The sequence below is a fragment of the Mustela lutreola genome, chromosome 18, assembly GCF_030435805.1.
Source record: "Mustela lutreola isolate mMusLut2 chromosome 18, mMusLut2.pri, whole genome shotgun sequence".
NCBI classification, from domain to species: domain Eukaryota; kingdom Metazoa; phylum Chordata; class Mammalia; order Carnivora; family Mustelidae; genus Mustela; species Mustela lutreola.
In genome coordinates, this window is record NC_081307.1 from 28,583,255 (window position 1) to 28,605,374 (window position 22,120).

Here is a 22,120-nt window from a genome sequence, read left to right on the forward strand (position 1 = left end):
CATTTGTATACTGACAAAGACAGAATCTGGGAAGGGTCTCCCTGATGGAAGTAATACAGTTTTGATGTCTGGATAGCAGAGGATGGTTTTCTACAATTTGACACAGGAAATCAAGGGTAATAAGTTGACCCTTCATCTTTCCCAGGGGATAAACAGCAAGTCCTGTGTGTATGGCTTGATTGTTACAGAATCTGACAAATTTGTTTTTGCAGTCATAGTAGGTTCAAGTAAAATTCAGTGAGCTCTGTCTTCCTTTATTCAGACCCAACTGTCCAGTGCACAGTTGGTGTTTTGTGATAGTGACTGTCCATGTAATGCCTTTATAACAGGCTTGTGCTATGTACTATTCCATAAAGAATTAAGCATTATTGGGCACCTAGGTGGCTCAGTGGGTTAAGTCTCTGCCTTCGGCTCAGGTCATGATCTCAGAGTCCTGGGATCGAGTCCTGCATCGGGCTCTCTGCTCGGCAGGGAGCCTGCTTCCTCTCTCTCTCTCTCTGCCTGCCTCTCTGCCTCCTTGTGATCTCTCTGTGTCAAATAAATAAAAAAAATATTTTTTTAAAAAGAATTAGGCATTATTAAAATTAATTTCTCATTTCCTCTACTCAACTTGGTATTTTATGTCTTGCTTTGGAACCAAAAATGTTCTTGTGTTTTCCTTCCAAACATGTTTGCTCCCCAAACATGAACTAAATGCATCAGTTTTTAATTTTAGAGAAAAGACACAACCTCAGTGTTCCCTTAGTGTGCTGAGAAGTAGATCCCTGGCAGATCCATTGATCAGTCAGTAATATGGACAAGTACTGGTTCCATTCATCATCTTCATTCCAAGAAAAGAGGTCTATTGAAAAGGGATGATATGGTTAAAGACCAAAGATGCTGGCCTAGGTTAGCAAAATTTTATGACATTCTTGCAAAAACATATTTATCATATTTATTAAGGACATATAGTGTGTTTGCCCTGTTCTAGGCACTCAAAATATAGCTGTGAGCAAGACATGGTCCCAGTTCCCAAGGAGCTTACATTTTAGTGGGAGAAGACAGTCAAGTAGCTATATGATCTGAAGAAAAATTAAAGGGAAAGGGGGAGATAATGCATCATTGGAACACTTTTTCCTTTCATTGGTGTTCTTTTTGAATTGTGTTCGTATGCAATCTCAAATTTCCAGAAACTCAAGATTTGTTTGGATTAATACCATATTAGCAGGACTAATGATATTAAAATTCTGGCGAGAAGGCTAAGGTCAGATAATCGTTCTTTTTTTATTTTTTATTTTATTTTTTAAATATTTTTATTCTTTTAGAGGCACCACTGGGATAGATAATCATTCTTTAGTTAGAATGTCATAAATTATGGTCTTTCTTCTAACCTGGATGGAGTTGGGTAAGAATTTTAGTAGAGGAACACAGGGCATTCTACAACATAAAATAGGTATTTGTGGAGTGATGGAGGGAGAAAATGAAATGGAAATTTGAGAGCAGAACACTGCAGGCCAGAGGGAAGAGTAAGTGCAAAGGCCCTGTGGCTGAAGTGATAGATATGTTCAGGGCACAGCAAGGTGGCCAATCTGATATGGCTGGAATAGAGTGAACTGAAGGCGAGTGCTAGGAGAAGTCAACACGCAGAGCCTGATGAAATGCGGCCTTTTAGGCCACTGTAAAGATTTTGGATTTTACTCTAATTTGGGCATCCACTGAAGGACGTTTAGCAGAGGAGAGACTGATTTGCTGAATCTCTTTAGCGGCTTTGTTGAAAATACACACATGGGGCACCTGGGTGGCTCAGTGGGTTAAGCCTCTGCCAGCTCAGGTCATGGTCTCGGGGTCCTGCGATCAAGTCCTGAATCGGGCTCTCTGCTCAGCAGGGAGCCTGCTTCCTCCTCTCTCTCTGTCTACTTGTGATCTCTGTCAAATAAATAAATAAAATCTTAAAAAAAAAAAAAGAAAATACACATATGGACATGGGTAGAAACAGGAAGATTGGTTGGGAAGTCATTACAACAGTTCTGACAGAAGTGATTGACGATGGTCTAGATGAGGTAAAGATCAGCAGAGTAGCAAGCCACTTAATATATCTTGAAGGTCACACTGATGGGATTTGCAGACAGATTTGTCTGGGAGTGTAAGAGAACTAAAGGAACCAAGGATGACTCCAAGATTTTTGGCCCAAGCAACTGAAAGATGGAACTGCCCTTTACTACAAAGAGAAAGACAAGGAAAGAACAGGCTGGTGGCCACGTCATGGGGGTTGGGGAGTACAAAGACTAAGGGCTAAGGTATTTCATTTGAGATGGCCATCAGACAGGCAAAGGGCAGGAGGGCGGAGGGCTAGGCGAGCTGAGATGTGGGTTGGGTTGATCGTACACATTTGGGAGCCATCCAAGTACACAAGGAGTTTAAAGCCACCAGACAGGCTGAGATTCTGCAGGGAACATTCATCAGTGTCCTTCAGAAGCCTCCGCCTGGGACACTCCAGCCTCGGAGGACAGGAAGAAGGAGCACATTCAGCAAAATAGAATGAGCTGGAACAATGTGTGAGGTCGGCGGGGATGCGCGAGCAAGTGCACTCTGTACCCTGGAGGCCGAGTGAAAAGAGACAAAATGTTTTAAGAAAGAGTGACCATTTGTGTCCAGTGCTGGCATTTGGAACAATAAGGATAGAGAACTAACAATTGAAGTGGACAATGCGAAGCCAGTTTCCTTGGAATGCTGGAGACAAAGCTGTTCTGAAGAGAATGGAAGGGAAGAGAGTCAAGCCCTTTGGGGAGTTTCACCCCACAGGTGAGTGAAAATGGGACACGAGTTGGGGGAGGACGTAGGACTGCTGCTGTCACTATTTTTTCCTTCTTGTTTTTAAGATGGGAAATGCTGCAACATTATATGCCAGTAGGAAGTCCAGTGGAAGGGGCAGGCGGGGGTCATTTGGACCAGAAGGCGTAACCATGGCAGCGAAGTCCCCATGTGCAGGTGGGTGGGGCTTCTAGAACAGAGAGCCCTGCCCTGGAAGGCGATGGAAGGCAGGCAGGCCAAGAGAGCTCAGTTCTGTAGAAAGAGCGGCTGGAGAACTCCGATGAACCTTGTTGTTGCCAGTGAAAAAAGAAGTGAATTAATCCACTTGTGAGTGTAGAGGGCAGAAGCCACTGCACATTTGCAGGGCAGCAAGAGCAGAACAGGGGTCCCCAGATTGAGAAGGGGGCTACAGATTGGAGGAGGTCTGTGAGGCCCCGCTAACCTCCTTCCGGCCCCTCGGGCTGCAGAAGCCAAGTGGGCTGAGCTGGGTGTAGACAGGGTTGAGGGTAAAGAAGCAAAGGAGTCGAGAATGTGTGTGAACACTGGAGGTGTGATGGGCCCTGGAGTCTGAGTCAGGTAAAGGGGCCAAAGCCAACCTGAGAAGGTGAGGGAGTGGGAAGGTTCGGCGGGAGGATTTTGGAGGTCCTGGTGCTGAAGGGGAGCTCGAGTCAGAGTAGAGAAAGGAAGGAGCCAGAATGACAGGAGGTGGTGGTCAGAGGGTAGGATGCTGAAAATCAAGAACGGCCCTTTGGTAGCAGGTGAAGATTCTGGTAATCACAAAGTCTGAGGCTAAAGCGAGATGAAGTATTTGAAGCGAGAGGGGTCAAGGCCAATGGACTGAATGGATTATGTCTGTCAATGATTTCTGGTTTTGCTCTCACATCTACTAAATGTTTTTGGAAAAACCGTGTATCCTCTCAGACACAGAACCTGACCTCTAAAATGTTCCGTCATAAGCTTACATGTGTGCAAAAAATATAAATTCTGGCATATTATCTATATCAGCATTTTATTTATTATTTATTTATTTAGGAAGCTCTATGCCCATTGTGGGGCTGGAAATCAGGACCTCAAGTTCAACAGTCTCCCGCCGGACCGACTGAGCCAGCCAGATGCCCCATACCGCCATTTTAAAATAAAGCCATTATCATTACTCAAAGTCAATGGAATATAAACATTATGCATGTAAAGGCATCAACAGATAAGAGTTTAACACCGTTGGGTGCCTGAGTGGCTCAGTGGGTTAAGCAGCTGCCTTCAGCTCAGGTCATGATCTCAGGGTCCTGGGATCGAGTCCTGCATCGGGGGCTCTACTCAGCAGGGAGCCTGCTTCCCTCTATCTCTCTCTCTGCCTGCCTCTCCGTCTACTTGTGATCTCTCTCTGTCAAATAAATAAATAAAATCTTTAAAAAAAAATTTAAAAAAAGAGTTTAACACTGTTTTCTCCCTGAAATTATACATCCATTCCACTTCCCCCACAAAATAGTACCCTAATGATGCATTCTTCATGCTTAAGGATTGCTTGGCTACCCTCTTCTACTTCTTTGCAACAAAAATATGCCTCTACGTTAAAAACTTTCTGAACTGTGAGTATTACGATTACTAGTGCACAACTGCTTAAAACATTATAAGATTGATAATTTATTAAAGATAAGGAAAACTGTGTAAAGCATGACAAAGATTTGCGAGTGCGTTTTATGCACTTTGTGAAAGGTTTCCCAATACCGGTATTTCGGGTGTTCCCCAGGTTCAAATATTCCCCAAAGATTCCCCCAAAACTTAAAAAATTTGAGGCAGCCAAATGAATTGCTCTCTTACCTAGCACGGCCTTCAAGACTATCATGAAACAATGGGAGTAAAAAGCTGGTGCTTTTTCAATGTTTTAGAAGAATTTATGGCACTTCAGCAGTTTGGAAAAAAAACTTGGCATGATGTTCCACAGCATGATGGTGGTAGGGAGAGGGCTTTGCTCTTTTTTTTTTTCTTTTTTCTTTTCCTTTCCCTTCCCTCTTACCCTTTTTTTCCTTCTTCCCTCCCTTTCTTTTCTTCCTTTCCTTTCCTTTTTTTCTCTTTCTTTCTTTCTCTTTTTCTTTTCTTTCTTTCTTTCTTTCGTTCTTTCTTCTTCCTTTTCTTTTTTTCTATTCTTTTCTTTTCTTTCTTTCTTTCTTCTTTTCTTCTTCCTTTTCTTTCTTTCTTTCTTTTCTTTTCTTTCTTTCTTTCTTCATGTAAAACGAGCATGATTGTGAAAAGGGAGATTTTCCTTTTGCCGATCACCCACCCTTGAACTCAATACTTTGTTCGCTTCTGAATAAACAAACTATTCTCAAAATAGCTTTACCAAACCCATTTCTAGAGACTGACAGGAAGCCTGTTGCTTCTCAGTATATAGAGGCCAGCCCATCGGTTACTGCTGTATAGGGAGTTACACCCCAGCCCCTCTTTCCCCATAAGCCTCTGTATTCTTGATCCCGCTGGTACCACTGTTCAAAGGCCTCAGGGACAAGGCCTTGTACCTTCTTTCTGTCTGTTAGGCAGTACCCGTCAGTCAGGTGGAGGAAGGGGTTTAAGCCTTCCTGAATGAATCTGATACAACAAATAACAATATTGTTCAAGTCAGAATTGGTTCTGGTTCCAGGAATAAGGTACTTACCTTATTCTTCATGGCTATTGAGCTTTCCAAAGACCCCAACTAATAACAAGGTGAAACAAATAAAAAGATTTCCTACTCTCTCAACTCAATGGTGCTAGAAATGGTAAATTTGGAACTCTGCCAGTTACTGCCTGAAGTTGTAAGTCTTGGGCAACGGACCACCCCTTTTCTCCAGAGGCTCTGTGCCTTGTACACAATTCAGATTTTGATTCTATCTACAGAAAGTATTTCCGTACCCTTTCACAGAAATTTTTGACCATGACATTGGTTAAGAAATTCTGCCTTTTCAGTAAATGCATTTTACAGAAACGGATTATATTACTTTGAAATAACAATAAAAATCTCCAAGGACAACAGTTTACTTGATCTTTATAGTTTCTAAAGCCAAAGGGGTATCACGACAGTACATCCTAATAAATGTCAGAGCCCACTGGGAGCACCAAATTTTCCCCAGAGGTCAGTTCTTCCATCATTGACTCAAATGGTAATACTAAAATGTGGTTTGGGTTCATATCTTTATTAAAACTTACTCTTTATATTTCCTGTTCTTCCCAGAAACAGGTACAAGATTATTAACAGGGGTCTCTTCTGGAATTTCTCTGATCAAACATGAAAGCTATATAGCTCCTTTGTACCTCAGAAATCTAGGCCAATTTTACCAATCGAGAAACTGAGCACAATACTTTCGAGGTTGAGCTAATAGGGCTACATAACCCAATTACATTTGATGGACAATTCTGACTTGAACAATATTGTTATTTGTTGTATCAGATTCATTCAGGAAGGCTTAAAACCCTTCCTCCACCTGACTGCGGAGTACTGCCTAACAGACAGAAAGAAGGTACAAGGCCTTGTCCCTGAGGCCTTTGAACAGAGGTACCAGCGGTATCAAGAATACGGAGGCTTGGGACGCCTGGGTGGCTCAGTGGGTTGGACGACTGCCTTCGGCTCAGGTCATGATCCTGGAGTTCCGGGATCGAGTCCCACATCAGGCTCCCAGCTCCATGGAGAGTCTGCTTCTCCCTCTGACCTTCTCCTCGCTCATGCTCTCTCTCACTGTCTCTCTCTTAAATAAATAAATAAAATCCTTAAAAAAAAAAAAAAAGAATATGGAGGCTTATGGGAAAGAGGGGCTGGGGTGTAACTCCCTATACAGCATCCTCACCCGAAATAGGGCAGTAGTCTCAAAAAGTTGGAAAGCCTGCCTACTTCCTCAGAGTACAAAGAGCCATTATGGGCAAAATGTGGCAAGATTTCTCAGGACCTCTATCATGAATCTCTAAGAGTAGGGGTATCACAGGCCACATACCCTAGCTTTGGGGGACAGAAGAGCATTCCAGGACCCACTGAACACTTTAGGAAACTCTGGATTGGAATATAATGTCCCCGCGAGGCAGACATGTTGGCTGGTCACCACAGGAATGTTCCAGTTCTAGGGTATGCTTTTGCGAATTACTCTTTCTGCCTACCTACATTATCCTGGAATTGTCATATTAATGTCAAAGGTCAGGATGAGGCAAGGCAGTGGGAAAATGGACAAGGACAGCAAGGAAACAAATGACCTCTAGTTCCTGTCTGGGAATTATTTACCAATGATTGTGTGCTAACATTCTCTTTCATAGCACAATATTTGGGTTCTTGTTCCCTCAGGAGGATGGTTTTCAGTGGAGCGTGAGGAGTAAAACAAAGATTCATGTTCTGGTAAAAAACAAAAACAAGCAAACTACCCCAGCAATTTCCCTACCTTAACCTCTCACATAAAGTAGTACCCGGAGCTACTATTTTGCACCTCATGGAGTTAACCACTGGTTATGTAAGCAGGTACCACCACCTCTGACCCTTAAAGTGCTTCTTTACAAAAATGCTTTACCAAGATCCTAAACTCACTCATGTTAGTTTCAAAGGCTCAGTCTTGTTTTCATATTTTCAAATGACATGAAAATAATGTATAAAAGTTTTAAAATCTCTCAATCCCAGATAATTAAGCATTTGATCTCCATTGGAAAGAGAAACCTAATTAATTTCAGATGCATTTTAACAAAGACTTAAAGAAGAAAAAATAACTTACACCCTTCTATATTTTCCTCTCTTAACTAGCATGGAAAGTTTCTTTTCCATTGTGGAATCAGGAAAGTTCTAGATTGTCTGTTTTACTAAACTGCACTTCACATTTAGCCAGAATTTCTCCAAAATAACACTAAACTGATGGAGATGTAGAAAACTTTCAGTGTGATACTCAAGCATCATAAATTCAAAGCCAAAGCTACTATAAACATTTTGTAGTCAAAGCTGAGTAACTTTTCAGTCACTATTTTGCTACAGTGTATATAATCTCTTTTTTTAATCTGTGAGAACTGATTTTTTTCAAGTTGGTGAGAAATGCAAATTTATAACCAAAAAGCAAAATGCACCGTAAAGATCAGAGGGAGAAATTTCCGACAGTTGAAGGATTTACCATGTCTCAGAAAGGGCTGGAAGTGCAGTAAAAATCTGTCTTCAAGGCTTGGTAGTGCCAAGTACTACCTAATTCTACATCCCCGATAAGCCTAACAGCAGGTTCTTCTGTCTGTATCCAAACCCTTACTTCCCACTGAGGGCACAATCCTGTATCACGGATCTAAACCCTGAATCTTTGGAGAGCAAACAAGCTGGCTGGCCAAACACCTTTGCTTCTATGTGGGAAGTTTCTAAAATTAATGTACTACATAAACAAAAGACTCTGGTCAAAGTAATTCATTTTTGCTGTTCAAAGCAAGAATGTAACAAAACACTGCCATCTGAACAGTCAGAATCAGGAGAGGAAACCCACATATTTAAAAAAACAAAATTGGGGCGCCTGGGTGGCTCAGTGGGTTAAGCCTCTGCCTTCAGTTCAGGTCATGATCCCAGGGTTCTGGAATCAAGTCCTGCATCCGGCTCTTTTGTTTGCTCGGCAGGGAGCCTGCTTGCCTTCCTCTCTCTCTGCCTTTCTCTCTGTCTACTTGTGATCTCTGTCTGTCAAATAAATGAATAAAATCTTAAAAAAATAAAAAACCTAAATCATACATTGCCACTGGAGGACTGGATCCTCTCTTAGAATGTATTTATTTTTAAGCTAGACGCAAATTTGACCAAATGCTTTTCCGGGGCTAGGCAGGCAGTTTTAGAAGCAACGAAAAACAGAACTCATTAAAAGCAGCCACATTTATTTTAAAAAGAACTAGTCTGAGGCCGGTAGAGAGGTAGCAGCCCTCCACGCTGGGGCAAAATGGGAGGGCGTCCCCGTACATAAACCGGGTGCCAAGTCAAAAGATGAAGATCTCAAATCTTCATTTATGTCGAAAAGGATTGAAGGACGTATCCAAGAAGGCAGGACAAATTTGTATCTAATGCAATTAAAATGAGAAAGACTGCTTTAGTGCGTGTGGGCGCACAAGGCCCAAAACACACTGCAACTCCCCAAATCTCAGGCCTTCGGGATCAGGACATGTCGGTGTTATCTAATTCATAAGGAAATTTGAAATTTTTTTTTAAGTGAAGATTGCCAAATCAAGAATCCACTAGCCAGTGAGCAGCTGAGGAAATTACATGGAAAATCTTAAGGATTTTTTCCCCCCAGGCTGTAATGCCGGGCTCAAAAGCAACTACGGACAACCCCACCTGGGACAGCTCTCTCGGCTCACTGAGTAGCGTCGGAGAAGCTGCAGGTTTTTTTTATCCTGAGATTAAGAATAAATGAGGTGACCAGAAACTTAGGGGAGTCAGGATAACGTCAGTTACTTTAATACTGATGCAGGTAGGGCACCCAGGTGGCTCAGATGGTTGAGTGGTTAAGCGTCTGCCTTCAGTTCAGGTCAGCCCAGGGTCCTGGGATGGAGCCCCACGTTGGGCTGCTCGCTAAGCGGGAGCCTGCTTCCGCTCTCTCTCTGCCTGCTGCTCCCCGCCCCCTCCCCATTCGTACTCTCTGTGTGTCAAATAAAATTTTTTTTTTAAATTTATTTGACAGAGAGCAATCACAAGTAGGTAGGGAGGCAGGCAGAGAGAGAGGGGAAAGCAGGCTCCCTACTGAGCAGAGAGCCCGATGCGATGCGGGGCTCGATCCCAGGACCCTGAGATCATGACCTGAGCCGAAGGCAGGGGCTTTAACCCACTGAGCCACCCAGGAGCCCCAATAAATAAAATCTTTAAAAAAAAATACTGATGTGGGTAATGCTGGTCACTATCTTGGTGTTGGCGGCGGCAGCGGCGGAGTGGGGGGCGGTGTTGACAGAAACCTTTATAACGAGGTGGAGTCTCTCTGCATACATGTAGGTACACAGATGCCTTCAAGACCTGTTCATATTTCTGTTTTACACTGATAGTCGAGAAACAGCAGTAGTTAACCTTCTGTTGCTTAAAGTATTTCCCAGAGAAGGGTGGTAAGGAAGTGCTCAAAATTCTCTTTAAATCCTTTTGATTCCATCACACAGAAAGACTTGACTTGGTGCTTACGACTCTTCACCCTTACCTAATAGTATTCATTAATCACACTTCTTAAAAGGGGAGAACAGTTTTGAGGCTGTTTTCACAGCAATCCTACACAGCTAGAATTTAATAAACACTGCTCTGTTTTCATTATATTTTAAAGTAAATCTCGTCAAATCAATTATCAATTTTCTACTCACCAAAGGGATATGCTTTCTTTAAAAAATAAATCGACCTCAAAAAGTGAGTTGTTTTAAAGAGTTTTGAGTAAGTAACATTTTCAAATATAAAATTAGAATGGGGTGTGGACATGGCGAAAATCCATCAAGATCACTCTAGTTTCTGAAACTTAAAAAACCCTGTTTGAAAGTCCCGTTACCGCGTACGTGAACTAAACACCGTTATCTCATAAACTCAACAATTAGTAGGTTTGTGACCCGGAGAACTCTTTCCTAAGAATGCTAAGGGATGTGAATAATAATAACCATGTTTTTGGCATAACTGGATCTTAAATCACTCGTCTTACAGCTGAACAAACTGCAGGCCAAGGAGGACACGCCAGCCAGCCGAGACCCCAGAGAAATCCGTGTCTCTGGAATCCTCAGACAGGGTACTGTACTGCCTTCACATATAGGATATGATAAAGGAGCTCTGGTCTCTGTAATTGATGTATGGTTTAGGCAACACAGTGAGGGTAATTTCAAGATAACTTACACTTTACTCAAAATAGATTTTCGATGACATCAGACTATGAGCACTTGATTCGGAAGGGCTGAAGGATGGTCTGGCTTACTTCTCCCCCCACTGCTCCTTGAAGACAGGCTCTTCTCCATTTCGGGTGGAAGGGAATGGGGACAGATCCCTCCAAGGAAGCCACCCACTGGGCATATAAAAAGGACAGGGGAGCTTTTTTTCCCAGCTCCCTGTAGGGATATTTTGAAATTTGGTCTCTTTGCTTGCATCCAGGCAACAAGTTATGACCAAAGACTCCAGCCGACCCACAGTTCTGACTGCACTTCCTGGTCCACTCTCCCACTGTCCTCAGGGATGTTTCCAACACCCCTTCCTCTCTTCCCCATCTCAGGCCTTCATGGGGAAAGTGGCAGCTGTTAAAAGAAAATCTCATTTTGCCCAATACCAAATCTAGGGAGCTACCTGCATTCACACATGTTCACTTCCAGAACCCAAGCTCCCAGGTTACAAAGATTCGGGTCCTGTCTTTTTTTTTTTTTTTTTTTTTTTGTCAGAGAGAGAGCGAGCGAGAGCGAGCATAGGCAGACAGAGTGGAAGGCAGAGTCAGAGGGAGAAGCAGGCTCCCCGCAGAGTAAGGAGCCGGATGTGGGACTCGATCCCAGGACGCTGGGATCATGACCTGAGCCGAAGGCAGCTGCTTAACCAACTGAGCCACCCAGGCGTCCCCGGGTCCTGTCTTGATCCCTGTTTTACTCCCGAGGACCTAAAACAGTGCCTTGTAAGTAATCAGGGTACAGTAAGTATTTCCATAAATGAGTTAAAACAGCATCTTCCTTCTTGACACAGGAACCGGGACTGTCCCTGTGCCTACCTGAGATGAAGCTTTCACGAGTCCAAGTTCTCACTCCTTCCCGCCTGCCCAGTCAGGTTTCAGGTGTGCACTAAGCCACTTCTCTTGACAGCATGTATCTGTCCCCTTCTAATGGAATATTCCAATCTGTGTATGACCATGCTGCCTGGTCTCCTTGAGTTAAAATCCTCCCTTAGCTCACCCACTCAGCTCTGTCCACACTCCACTTTACATCAAAACATGAGTTGTCTGCAACTGCTGATTCTGCTTCTGTCCCCTTCTGCTCACAGCCCACTCCAAGCCATTCTTCATCCCCAAATTCCGAGCCTGTTAACTCCAAAAACCCCCCAACCTAGTGGCTAACTCAGCCCTCACCTTATATGATCAGCACTTGAATGGCCATTCCCTTCTCGAAAAGCGAAAAGCGTCACTTCTGTTGTGGTGTGCCACATTATTCTGCTTTATCTGAGAGATCTGGAAGTTTCTTTTGCTGGCTCCCCCTTCCAAATGCTGGAGGGTCCCAAGGCCCACCCCACCCTCTTCTGGAACGACAGGGTTGCGCCTCAGACCGTGGGTCCCTGAGCCAGCAGCATCAGCCTGGCTGAAGAGCTTGTTAGGAATGTAGCATCTCAGGTCCCACACCAGACCTACCGAATCTGAATCTGCATCTTAGCAAAAACAGGTGACTCTGAGGTACATTAAAATTTGAGAGGCACTTATCTGTTTACAAGTGATTTCAGTCACGTGGCTTTAAACTCTTATTCATTGGCTAATTCCCAAATGTTTGCTTCTGGTCCCTTCCTCAATTCCATGCTGCATCCCATGAGAAATCCTGTATCTCAAACCCAAAGGCAATCAGAAATCTTGAATTGTCCCCTCCAGCCTAAAAACCTAAGGTTACCCTTATCATCTCTTTGCTTTCAAATCGCTAGGCCAAAATCCTCCCACTGGCAAGATCTTGAAGACATAAACAGAGTCCTACCACTGGCCACCATTTCCGCTGCTTCTGCCCTGGTCTAAGCTACCAATATCTCTGGGGCAAAGACTTCTAAGAGAGTCTCCTGATACTCCCTGTTTTCACCAAGACTCTCTATGACACATTTTGCATGCAGCATGATATTGTGATCTTCAAAGAAGTCTTCAATATAAACTCAAATATAAACTCTTCAATATAAACCCTTCTGGAATTTACTACCATGGATTTCAAGAGTCATGCTTTTCTAGTGCCTTCCACAGCGTCAAGTTCTCTCGTCAAACCGACAAGCTTGTTTTACTCTTTTCCCTTAAATCTTTGCTTTCCTCACTTCCTTATTTCCCTCTGGTACAGCTCAAAGATCACCTCCTTCAAGACCTTCTTTAATCACCATAATTAAGAATGACCTACCTTCCCATCCATTTTGTTACTCTGCTTTACTCCCCTCTAATAGTTACCTAATGTTACCTACTCTGACTCCCCATAGAACGTCTGATGCGTGAGCAAGGACTTTTTCTTGTGAAACCACCACTGGTTAGAATGGTGCCACAGCGCACAAGGAACACTCAAGTGTTGAGTCTTCAAGTGTTGGCAGACCACTGGGGACAAGGGACAACTTCTTGTGCATGTTGTTCTAGGGCTAGAGAGTCATAAATCTGGATGTAGAAGGGCACCTGGGTGGCTCAGTGGGTTAAAGCCTCTGCCTTCGGCTCAGGTCATGATATTGGGGTCCTGGGATCGAGCCCCGAGTTGGGTTCTCTGCTCAGCAGGGAGCCTGCTTCCCTGCCTGCTTGTGATCTCTGTCTGTCAAATGAATAATAATAATTAAAAAAAAAAAAAACTTAAAAAAAAAATCTGGATGTAGAGAAGCCACCTAGTTTTCAAGAGGCTCAAATTTTCCTAATATGGCAGTTCTAAAAAAAGCATTTCTGTAGATTAGAATCACCTGGGGATTTTAAAAAAATTCTAATGTTTCAGCCACATTCCAAATGAATTAGACCATAATTGCTGGGTATGGGACATAAGTATCTGCATTTCTTGAAGCTTTTGAGGTAATTCTAATAGGAGACAAGTTTAGGAGCCACTGGTTTATAGCATGAGTTGGTAATCACAGTATGAGACGGTATATGAAATCCAGAACACTTAACAAAGAAATCCTAGGGGCGCCTCAGTGGCTCAGTGGGTTAAGCCTCTCCCTTCAGCTCAGGTCACGATCTCAGGGTCCTGGGATCGAGCCCTGCATCGGGCTCTTTGCTCAGCCAGGAGTCTGCTTCCCGCTCTCTCTCTGCCTGCCTCTCTGCTCCTTGTGATCTCTTTCTCTCTGTCAAATAATAAAATCTTTAAAAAAAGAAAGAAATCCTAGTCAAAATCTTATGCAAACTTAAGACTTCTATTTCCCATGTGATATAGAAAACAAAAAAATTCATAAAACTAAAACTGTCTCAAACATTAGGTCTTAAAAAGAGCACATTTTCCAAGGTTTTCCGTATCTGTTTTCCTATCAAGACTAATCCAAATTTGGGTACTTCCATTACAAAGTTTTTTGTTTGTTTTGTTTTTTCCTCACATACTGAGGGAAATTTAATGTATGAAGAAGTGTTGACTTCTACATAGTCACATGTGAAAGCTTTCAGAGACTGTGAACATACAGATATTTTTAATGGTGTCAGGTAAATAGCTCTATCCTGGTAACGAGGATGTAATCACTAAGACAAAAAGCTGTATTCTCAAGAAGGAAAACAATTTTTTTCACAACTATGTTACAATAAAATAAATTCTTCATCATGCTGTCTGATATTTCTCGCTCAAGAAGCAACATAACCAACAACGGGTTCCAGTCATCAAGCAAAACATCCTTAGGACAGAAGTTAATCAAATATTGTGCATGTGCCTGTCTCAAAGGTCACCTTTAAACTGTATTCCTGCCTCAGAATGAAGAACAAAATTAACAAGAAAGAAAAACAAGTCATTTGATTATTAAAACCCCACTGTAGTGCAAATACTATAGATTTCAAAAGAACCTTGGAGAATACTTAGGCCAACCTCATGTTACAGATGAATAATCTGACCCCCAGAGGTGAAATAACGTGCCTAAAAGTCACACAGAGAGCTAGAAGAGAAAAACAAATTTTTTTTTTTTTCCAAACAAGCAGACAGAATTTTTCACATGTTAATCAGAAAGAATCAAGATCATCAGATTAGGGAGAAATGAGGAATAAAAAGTATGTTACACACAGATTTAAAGGACTAGTTAATCTGATGCCCCCTCCCCAAACCAAAAAAATTCTCCGAACAGATGTTCATATATCCATCAATATGCTTATCCTTAAAATAGCAGAATCTTGGAAAATTCAATTTACAAATACATTATTCATTGCATTGTTATCATGAAATTAGTTCATTAAACATGAAAACATCAAACAGCACCAATACCAGAAAGTTAAAGTGAATACACTATTACTTAAAATAATATAGAATCACTGATTGGGACAGAAATCAACTATAGCCACTAGAAAACCATCTGAACTCCTGTTTGACATAAAGGCAGTATTTAAAGACTCATGTGTGCCCTTTTGCCGACTGACAGGCCTGTGGCCAGGCATCACAGCAGCGGGTCATTGGAAAATGTTGTTAAATAAGATGCCTTTTTTGAATTGCTCAGCCTTGAACCATGATACTACATAACCCCGAATTTTCCACTAGAAGCCAATGGCACCATTCTTGAGATCCTAACTATGCTTACCTGTCCCAATTAGAACAAAACAAAACTCCCTTATTAAGCACTAGATGAAATGTCCCTAGGAGGCAGCAGCAAGGCATTTACAAACGGGCTACTGACAGTGTATCAAAATGCTACTAAGGAAAATACAGCAGCAAATACTCTAGTAAGAGCACAGTATTCCACATGGAATCCCAAATTACTCTTATCTCTAGCTCCTTGGACTCCTGGAAGACTAGAGATGAACAAGTGTGTGTATAAATGGGGCTAGAGAGAAAGAAGCTCTACATGTAGTGTTCGTATTTAAATTACCGATAATCTGAAGGTTTCCAGAGAACTCCAACTGTACCTACGTTGTTTAAAGCCCAGAGAACTAAAATGCGCGCAACACTTTGGTGTTTACCCAAAAAACAGCACTGTAGTTTTAAATGAAAGTGAAAACAGGCCTGGTTTGTGAAGCTTTTATGATGTCCACACCACGCTCTCCCTACTCCCTGCTCCTTTCTTCAGGTGATCTAAACCTACCTGGTTTAAAATATTTGGTAATTCAGTGCAGAAAATTAAGGTCACAGACAAAGTACAACAACTTTTAATACACCATTAATACTAATGATTAAAAATTATTGCATAGTCTTATGCATTTACCCTAAAACATTTTCCGAAAGTAAATTCTGAAAGAATTATATAAAAGACAAATAACCTTTTAAAATGTGGATGGCATTTACTACCTCGATCTTCTATCCTTTTTTGCCTTGTCAGTACTTCTGTCCATTGTTTTCTCATTATCTCCCCTGCACTTTGGGCAATACCACTTCCCCTTTGGTTTATAGGTAAGCGAAACACACGAAAAGTGAAACCATTCAATTGGACACTGTTCATTGTCACATCCGATCATTTCCCCGTAAGACACTTGGTTACATAAACAGTATGTAGGTTCATTGGGATCTATTGCAAACTCAACAGGCGATGCTTCCCTTTCCTGCTTGGCCTTGGAGCGTTTCTTTTTCTTGGCTGACTTGGATTTCTTTTCTTTAGGTGGCTGATCGTCACAGTCTTCAATCCCATTCGTCATGTGACATAAATCACGGCTTTCACTGGTTCGCTGTCTGCGGGGTCTTCTTGAAGATCTTTCCGGTTGGCTGGAATCCATCTTCGCCTTATCCGAGGCCCGTTCACCTTCAGCAGGATCTTGAAAACACTGTGAATGCAACTCCATTTGCCTTGCCCGATTTTCCACCAGTTCGAGCATCTGTGTGACAATCTGAATTTTCTCATCTCCCAATTCTTGACTATTGATTAATGCTCTCTGGAGATGCTGCTGTAGGCGTTTTTTCTGGTTTGAATCATCTTCTTTCTTATATTTTTCATAGACATCATCAATTTCCTTTAATGTTTCTAAAAACGTAAGAGAAAAATCAGAACATTTGTGCATTAGCACATATAATATTTTTTAAGCTAGCTATCTTTCACAGAACTGGTAAAGTTGAATGAACTCAAATCATAAAATCACACTCCTTTTGGTATATATATATACTGAAAAACATTATTTCCCACAGAAAGATCATATGTCATCCAATATGAAAGTATATTTAGAAATAAACTAATAAGAATACAAAGCTTTCTTTTTTAAAATTTTTAATTTTTTTTACAAAGCTTTCTAATACTCATGAATCTGTATTAAAAAGGGTAAGAGATGTGGCTGGCTCAGGTGGTAGAACATATGACTCTTGATCGCAGGATCATGAATTCAAGCCCACACTGGGCATTGAGCTTACTTTAAAAAAAAAAAAAAAAAAAAATTGGGGGTGGGTGTCTGCGTGGCTTAGTTGGTAGAGCATCTGCCTTGGGCTCCGGTTATGATCCCAGGGTCCTGGGACTGAGCCCCGCATTGGGCTCCTTGTTGGGATGGGCGGGGGAGGAGCCTACTTCTCCATTTCTCTCTGCCTGCAGCTCCCTCTGCTTGTGCTATCTCTATCAAGTACACAGACAAAATGTTTAAAAAAAAATTTTTTTTTAAGGATAAGAAGAGATGTGTGTACTAATTAATACTCAAAATATTTTACACGGACAAGAACACTGTACGCACTTTATAGTCTACCTCGCAAAGTCACTTATTACTTCATTTGAACTTCAAAACAGCACGGTGATAAAATTGACATGCCAGACTTCAACTGTAAAACTTAGAGAGGTTCTAAAAGTAGGCTATAGATGCCTATCCAACTGTGTTTACAGGACTTACAGTTCAATCGATGACTTGCTACATGACTCAAGAGAGACATTGCACCTTGACTTTCATTATCATACCCCTGGACTCTTGAACAAAGCAGACACAGGTAACTCTTCCCACCATATTAGTCTTACTAGCTCGTTTATTTTATCATATGGGAGATTCTGAAAACCAAACTATTTCCAGGTTAGGTTTAGGTTCAGATTCTGGCATCAACTGACGAAGCTACTAACAAAATTACGGTAAGGTCAGCATTGGGTCACTCTGCTTTTGCAGAGAACTCAGCAGTTGGTTTTAAGCTTTCTGAACTGCTGATTTGGGTATTGTATAGCATCTGGGACACATTTAAATCAATTAAAAATGTCTGAGTCACTAGACAGCATACAATAATCTGAAAATATAGTTCCAGATGTCACCAAAAATTAATGTAAGATAAGTTTTTTATTCAAGTCTGTTCTATTTCTTGTCATTATGAGATATAAAGCTATCTAACAGAACTGTCTTACTAAAGGTGGAGAGGCAAAAATTAACTCCAATTTATCACACCACATGACATATCACTGTTTTATGTTCTCATAGTACTACCAGCACGTGGCACACCATCATTCTACTTTCCAATATTATTACTCTAATGATTACAGAAGAAATGTTAGACAAGTAAAATGCATACACCAGGGCTATCTCCAAGAATTGTTAACACAAAGCAGGTCTTCAACACAACTCTTATGAATTAATTCCTCCCTAGAAATGATAAGTACTCACATGTGATGGACAACTGCTTAACCTGGGATACAGGACAAAGTGCCAACACATTTGAGCGTACGCATACCTGCACAGCATAGGCAGAGAGGCAGGCAGAGAGAGAGGGTTGGGGGAAGCAGGCTCCCTGCTGAGCACAAAGCCCAATGTGGGTTTCGATCCCAGAACCCTGAGATCATGACCTGAGCTGAAGGCAGAGGCTTAACCCACTGAGTCACCCAGGCACCCTGCAGAGCATATTTTAAAACAAAGTTCATATCTAGTCCATTGGCCAGCTGGGCATGTAAGAGTTTTTCTTAAGAATATAATTTTTCCCCAGGAAAAATAATTTTGAATTTTCCCCTCAGCCACAAAACTTGAGAATTAAAATATAAAGGTAAACCTCATTTTAAATATTCTGTACCTAACTATCATGAGTTAGATGCTAGTACATCATAGAGGCACACTGATACTACCTGTGAGAAGAATTCATATTTCTAAGAATCCTTAATTACAAAGTGAAAGAAAAAAGGAAACCAACACTTACTAAGCACTTTTATTCGATAAAGATTTTCTCTTTTAATCCCCAAGGCAACCCCACGAGGAAGCTATCACTTCTATACATGAAGATAATGAAGTTCAAGAGGTAACAGCCCCAGACTCTGAACTCTGCCAGATAGGTATGTATGGCTCCACTGCTGAAGCACTTTCTACTAAGCTACATGGAAGGCACTTGAAAATAAATATTAATTTTTAGTTCAATGGTTATTTACCCAAGAGACTATGAACAAGAATATCAGAACAAAAACTGAGGTTCTCCAATAACCATATCCCATAGTAAATATTTCTTTCAATTGTGAAACTATTGTCTTCATTTCTTTAGTTTTAAAGTTTTTAAGGTTACTTTCAGTGATTCTTCAGTAATTTCTTAAAGTGTCTCAAATAGGCAGGAGAGAAACTGTTTTGATTTCTCGTATAACTTGTATCACTAAATACTGCAGTAAATATTAAATCCAAAAACAGAAAATACTTAAGAACTAGCAAAGAAATAAAAAAGCATATGAAATCTGAACCAAGAACACACGAGTATATAAAGCTAAATTTTCCATGTGGAGCTTAGTAAGTAAGCATGGGCACAGACTGAAAACTAGATCCTTCTTTTATATTAATCTAGAAACTAACCAAGCTTAATGGAGCTGAAAATGTTTACAATCTCTCAGTCTTTTAAAGCTTAATATTGTTTCTCCTGTTACTAGATTTACTTGGGACAATTCTAGATGGTAAAAATGGCAGACTTCCCTGTAACCGATTTTCTCTTCCAGACTCAAATGAAAATAGCTTAACTACTGTAAAGGCAAATACATGTCTTTCACGAAATGTAAACCATGCAAGCTTTACAAACTTCACAGTTACTATCTGGAAAACTAAAAATGTTCGATATACAGCACATGTGCATCATTTTTAGGGTACAATTCATGTATGTGTTCCAGGTCTGTAGAAAATACCTTTGGAGAGACTTTACTAAGTAAGTTTTTATAAAAAGTTAATAGTTTAAAAAAAAAATGTGGACATGAAGTAGCCAGGCTACTTGCCCACCCCATCAAACAAGTCAGTTAAACTCTTGCAAACTTTAACTTGTCTGTAAGATATGTTTTTACTTCATAGAATTATTGTGAGATAATCTCTGGACCTGGCACACCGCGATGACACACAGTAAGTAATCACTATTTAATTCTCTTTCCCTCGAACAGAGATCAGTCCTATCAACCACCCCACCATCTGCGTTCGGAAGGCAGAAATAAACTACAGATTCGAAAACACAGACACTTAACTACTCGAACACGCTACAGGCCAGAAGATATCACCCCAGAAGTGGGTTCCCTGGAGACCACATCATAAGATGAGTGACGGGTCTAGAAAAACAGAGAATGGGATCCGAAAAGTTATCTTTTGAAAGTCCGAGCGGCTGTTTCCACATTCGGTCCACGGTCTACGCCTTCATCAGGCTTATTAAACGCAAAACCGTTACACTTAAATTTCTCCCCTCGCAGTGGCACCAGAAAGGCCCACCGACAGTGGATGATGAATGAAACCCTCTGTAGGAAAGCCTGATTCCCTGTCTTGGATTTCTCGGGGCGGACCACAAAGGGTGGTTTTGGCCTCATCACTCAAACTCGGCGAAGGAGGGACCCACGGGTTAAAGGACGCCGGGCGGTTGCCCAGTCAACCACCCACTTCCACCCGGAGCCCGGAAGTGACGCAAGGCCCGGAACCTACGAGGTGCTAGGGTCAGCGGTGGTCCTCGTAGCTGAGCGTTTCTTCGTCCTGACTGAATGGCGGAGAAAGGGTCGAAAAACAGGTCCCAAACCTCAACACTGACTGTGCTAGGCACGAACTAACGTTCCGCAAGCATCCGACGCCTTCCCCGCAGCCAGCTCCGCCCAAACCTTCCGGCCACCAGCCATTTCCGAGGCGGGCGGGAGCGCGCCCGTCCGCGCCCCTCCCACGTTCTACGTCACTCCCCAGGCCCCGCCCCCGGGGAGAGGAGGCCCTCCCCGCCACACACACACACACCCCTCTTCCTTTCCCCGCGGGGACCCCTCCCCTTTTAACCATTTGGCTGAGGGCGCTGGGGAAAGGCTGCGGCCCGGAACTTTCCCCGGGGCGGGAGGAGGGAACGTACTCTGTTCCCGAGCCGGGAGCCGGAGAGCCGAGGGAGGGACCTCCCCGAGTCCTCCTTCGCGGCCCTCTCCGGCCCCCACCCCCCCCGCACGTTCCAATGCATCTCCTCTCGGGGTGCGGGCCGGAGAGGGGAGTGGGGGGGGGGGGGAAGCCGGGCCCCGGAGACCAGCGGGAGCCCGGCTGCGGCCGGCCGCTCACTCCCTACAGCCTCCCGCCCGCTGCACGCTGCCTCGCCGGGGCAGGAGGGTCTGCGGCACGGGGCAGGCAAGCGCCGGAACAAACGCTGCTTAAAATGGCTGATTCCTCTCCACACCAGCTGCAGCCGCTGGGTCTGCAGCGGGGGCTGACGAGCGGCCCCCACCCCCACCCGTGATACCCCACAGAAGTCCTGGCGACCGCAGCGGGGGAAGGGAGGGCCGCGAACCCGGTCTCCGGTCCCCCTCCTCCGTCCCACACACCAGACCCCCTCCGTGCACTCGGGGAGCCTGTCAGCGGAGAAATGTAAAGTGGCACTTCCCAGGGCAGGCTCCGAGCGACAGTGCGCGGAGGCCAGCGAATCCGACTGAGGGGAGGACCCGCACGGGCAGCCCCGCGGCCCCCTACCTTGATATTTGTTGTCCAGCTCGCGGAGCACAGACACGTTCCTCTGCATGTCGTGGGGCAGCGACTCCACACACTCGAGGTAGTCCTGCACGTAGCAGGTGAGGAGCCGGCTCCGCTCCCCGGTCAGGAGCGCGGCCGACGAGTACAGTTGCTGCTGCTGCTGCCCTAACATCCTGCCGCCGCTGCTGCTCCTCGCCGCCGCCGCCGCCGCCGCCTCCGCATCCAGCAGCCACACATGCAACAGCCGCGGCCGCCGCGGCTCCTCCGCTCGGCAGCCCGGCGCCGCGGGGACACCGGCAGCCGCTCAAGAGGGCACAGCCGAGTCCCCCGATCTCCACTCCCCCCAAAAGAAGCCCTCACTCCCCGCCCCCGCGGTAACAAGCCCAGGGGCGGGGCGAGATCAGGGCTCCCTCCTTTTTCCCCTCCCTCCCCAAGACTAGAGCAGCGGGGATCCCCCGGCGGACCTGGCGCCGGGGTCCCGGGCGTTGACACTTCCTGTCCCCCTCGGAGTCCCCAGATGCTACCAGTGCCGTCACGTAGCACGGATCCCCATGACAAGCCCCTCGCTGCCCGCTTTCCTCCCAATCACCCTCCGTGCCTGTCGGAGAGTCTCTCACTGGACTGCCCCCGCCCCTTCGCCTGCGGCCGCCTCTGCGCCTGCGCAGGACTTACTCCTAATAAGGCCGAGGGCCCGCCCCTACCGCCCTACCGAAGGGTTCGCATTCTCCCGCCTTCCCTCCGCCACCCGGGCG

General features: G+C 43.7%; 1 protein-coding gene and 1 long non-coding RNA gene across 2 annotated transcripts; one reads left to right on the forward strand and one right to left on the reverse strand.

The window, feature by feature from the left end:
- The first annotated feature begins 2,421 nt into the window (after positions 1-2,421).
- Positions 2,422-4,226, forward strand: LOC131820567 (uncharacterized). Its single transcript, XR_009349700.1, has 3 exons — positions 2,422-2,781; positions 2,859-2,967; positions 3,823-4,226. It is a non-coding gene; the product is annotated as an uncharacterized LOC131820567 (long non-coding RNA).
- A 10,289-nt stretch (positions 4,227-14,515) lies between these two features.
- ING2 (inhibitor of growth family member 2) lies at positions 14,516-22,023 on the reverse strand. Its single transcript, XM_059156014.1, has 2 exons — positions 21,369-22,023; positions 14,516-16,513 (listed from the first exon to the last, which is right to left on the reverse strand). Exons 1-2 carry the CDS (start codon positions 21,538-21,540, stop codon positions 15,843-15,845), a joined length of 843 nt encoding a protein of 280 aa, XP_059011997.1. The 5' UTR covers positions 21,541-22,023; the 3' UTR covers positions 14,516-15,842.
- Between the last annotated feature and the right edge of the window lie 97 nt (positions 22,024-22,120).

Bases quoted from the DNA above. Each gene is read 5' to 3' on its own strand.
- ING2 (XM_059156014.1), bottom strand. From the start codon at position 21,540: ATGTTAGGGCAGCAGCAGCAGCAACTGTACTCGTCGGCCGCGCTCCTG. The intron at 16,514-21,368 runs GTAGGGGGCCGC...TTACGTTTTTAG, and splicing joins GCTGGACAACAAATATCAAG to AAACATTAAAGGAAATTGAT.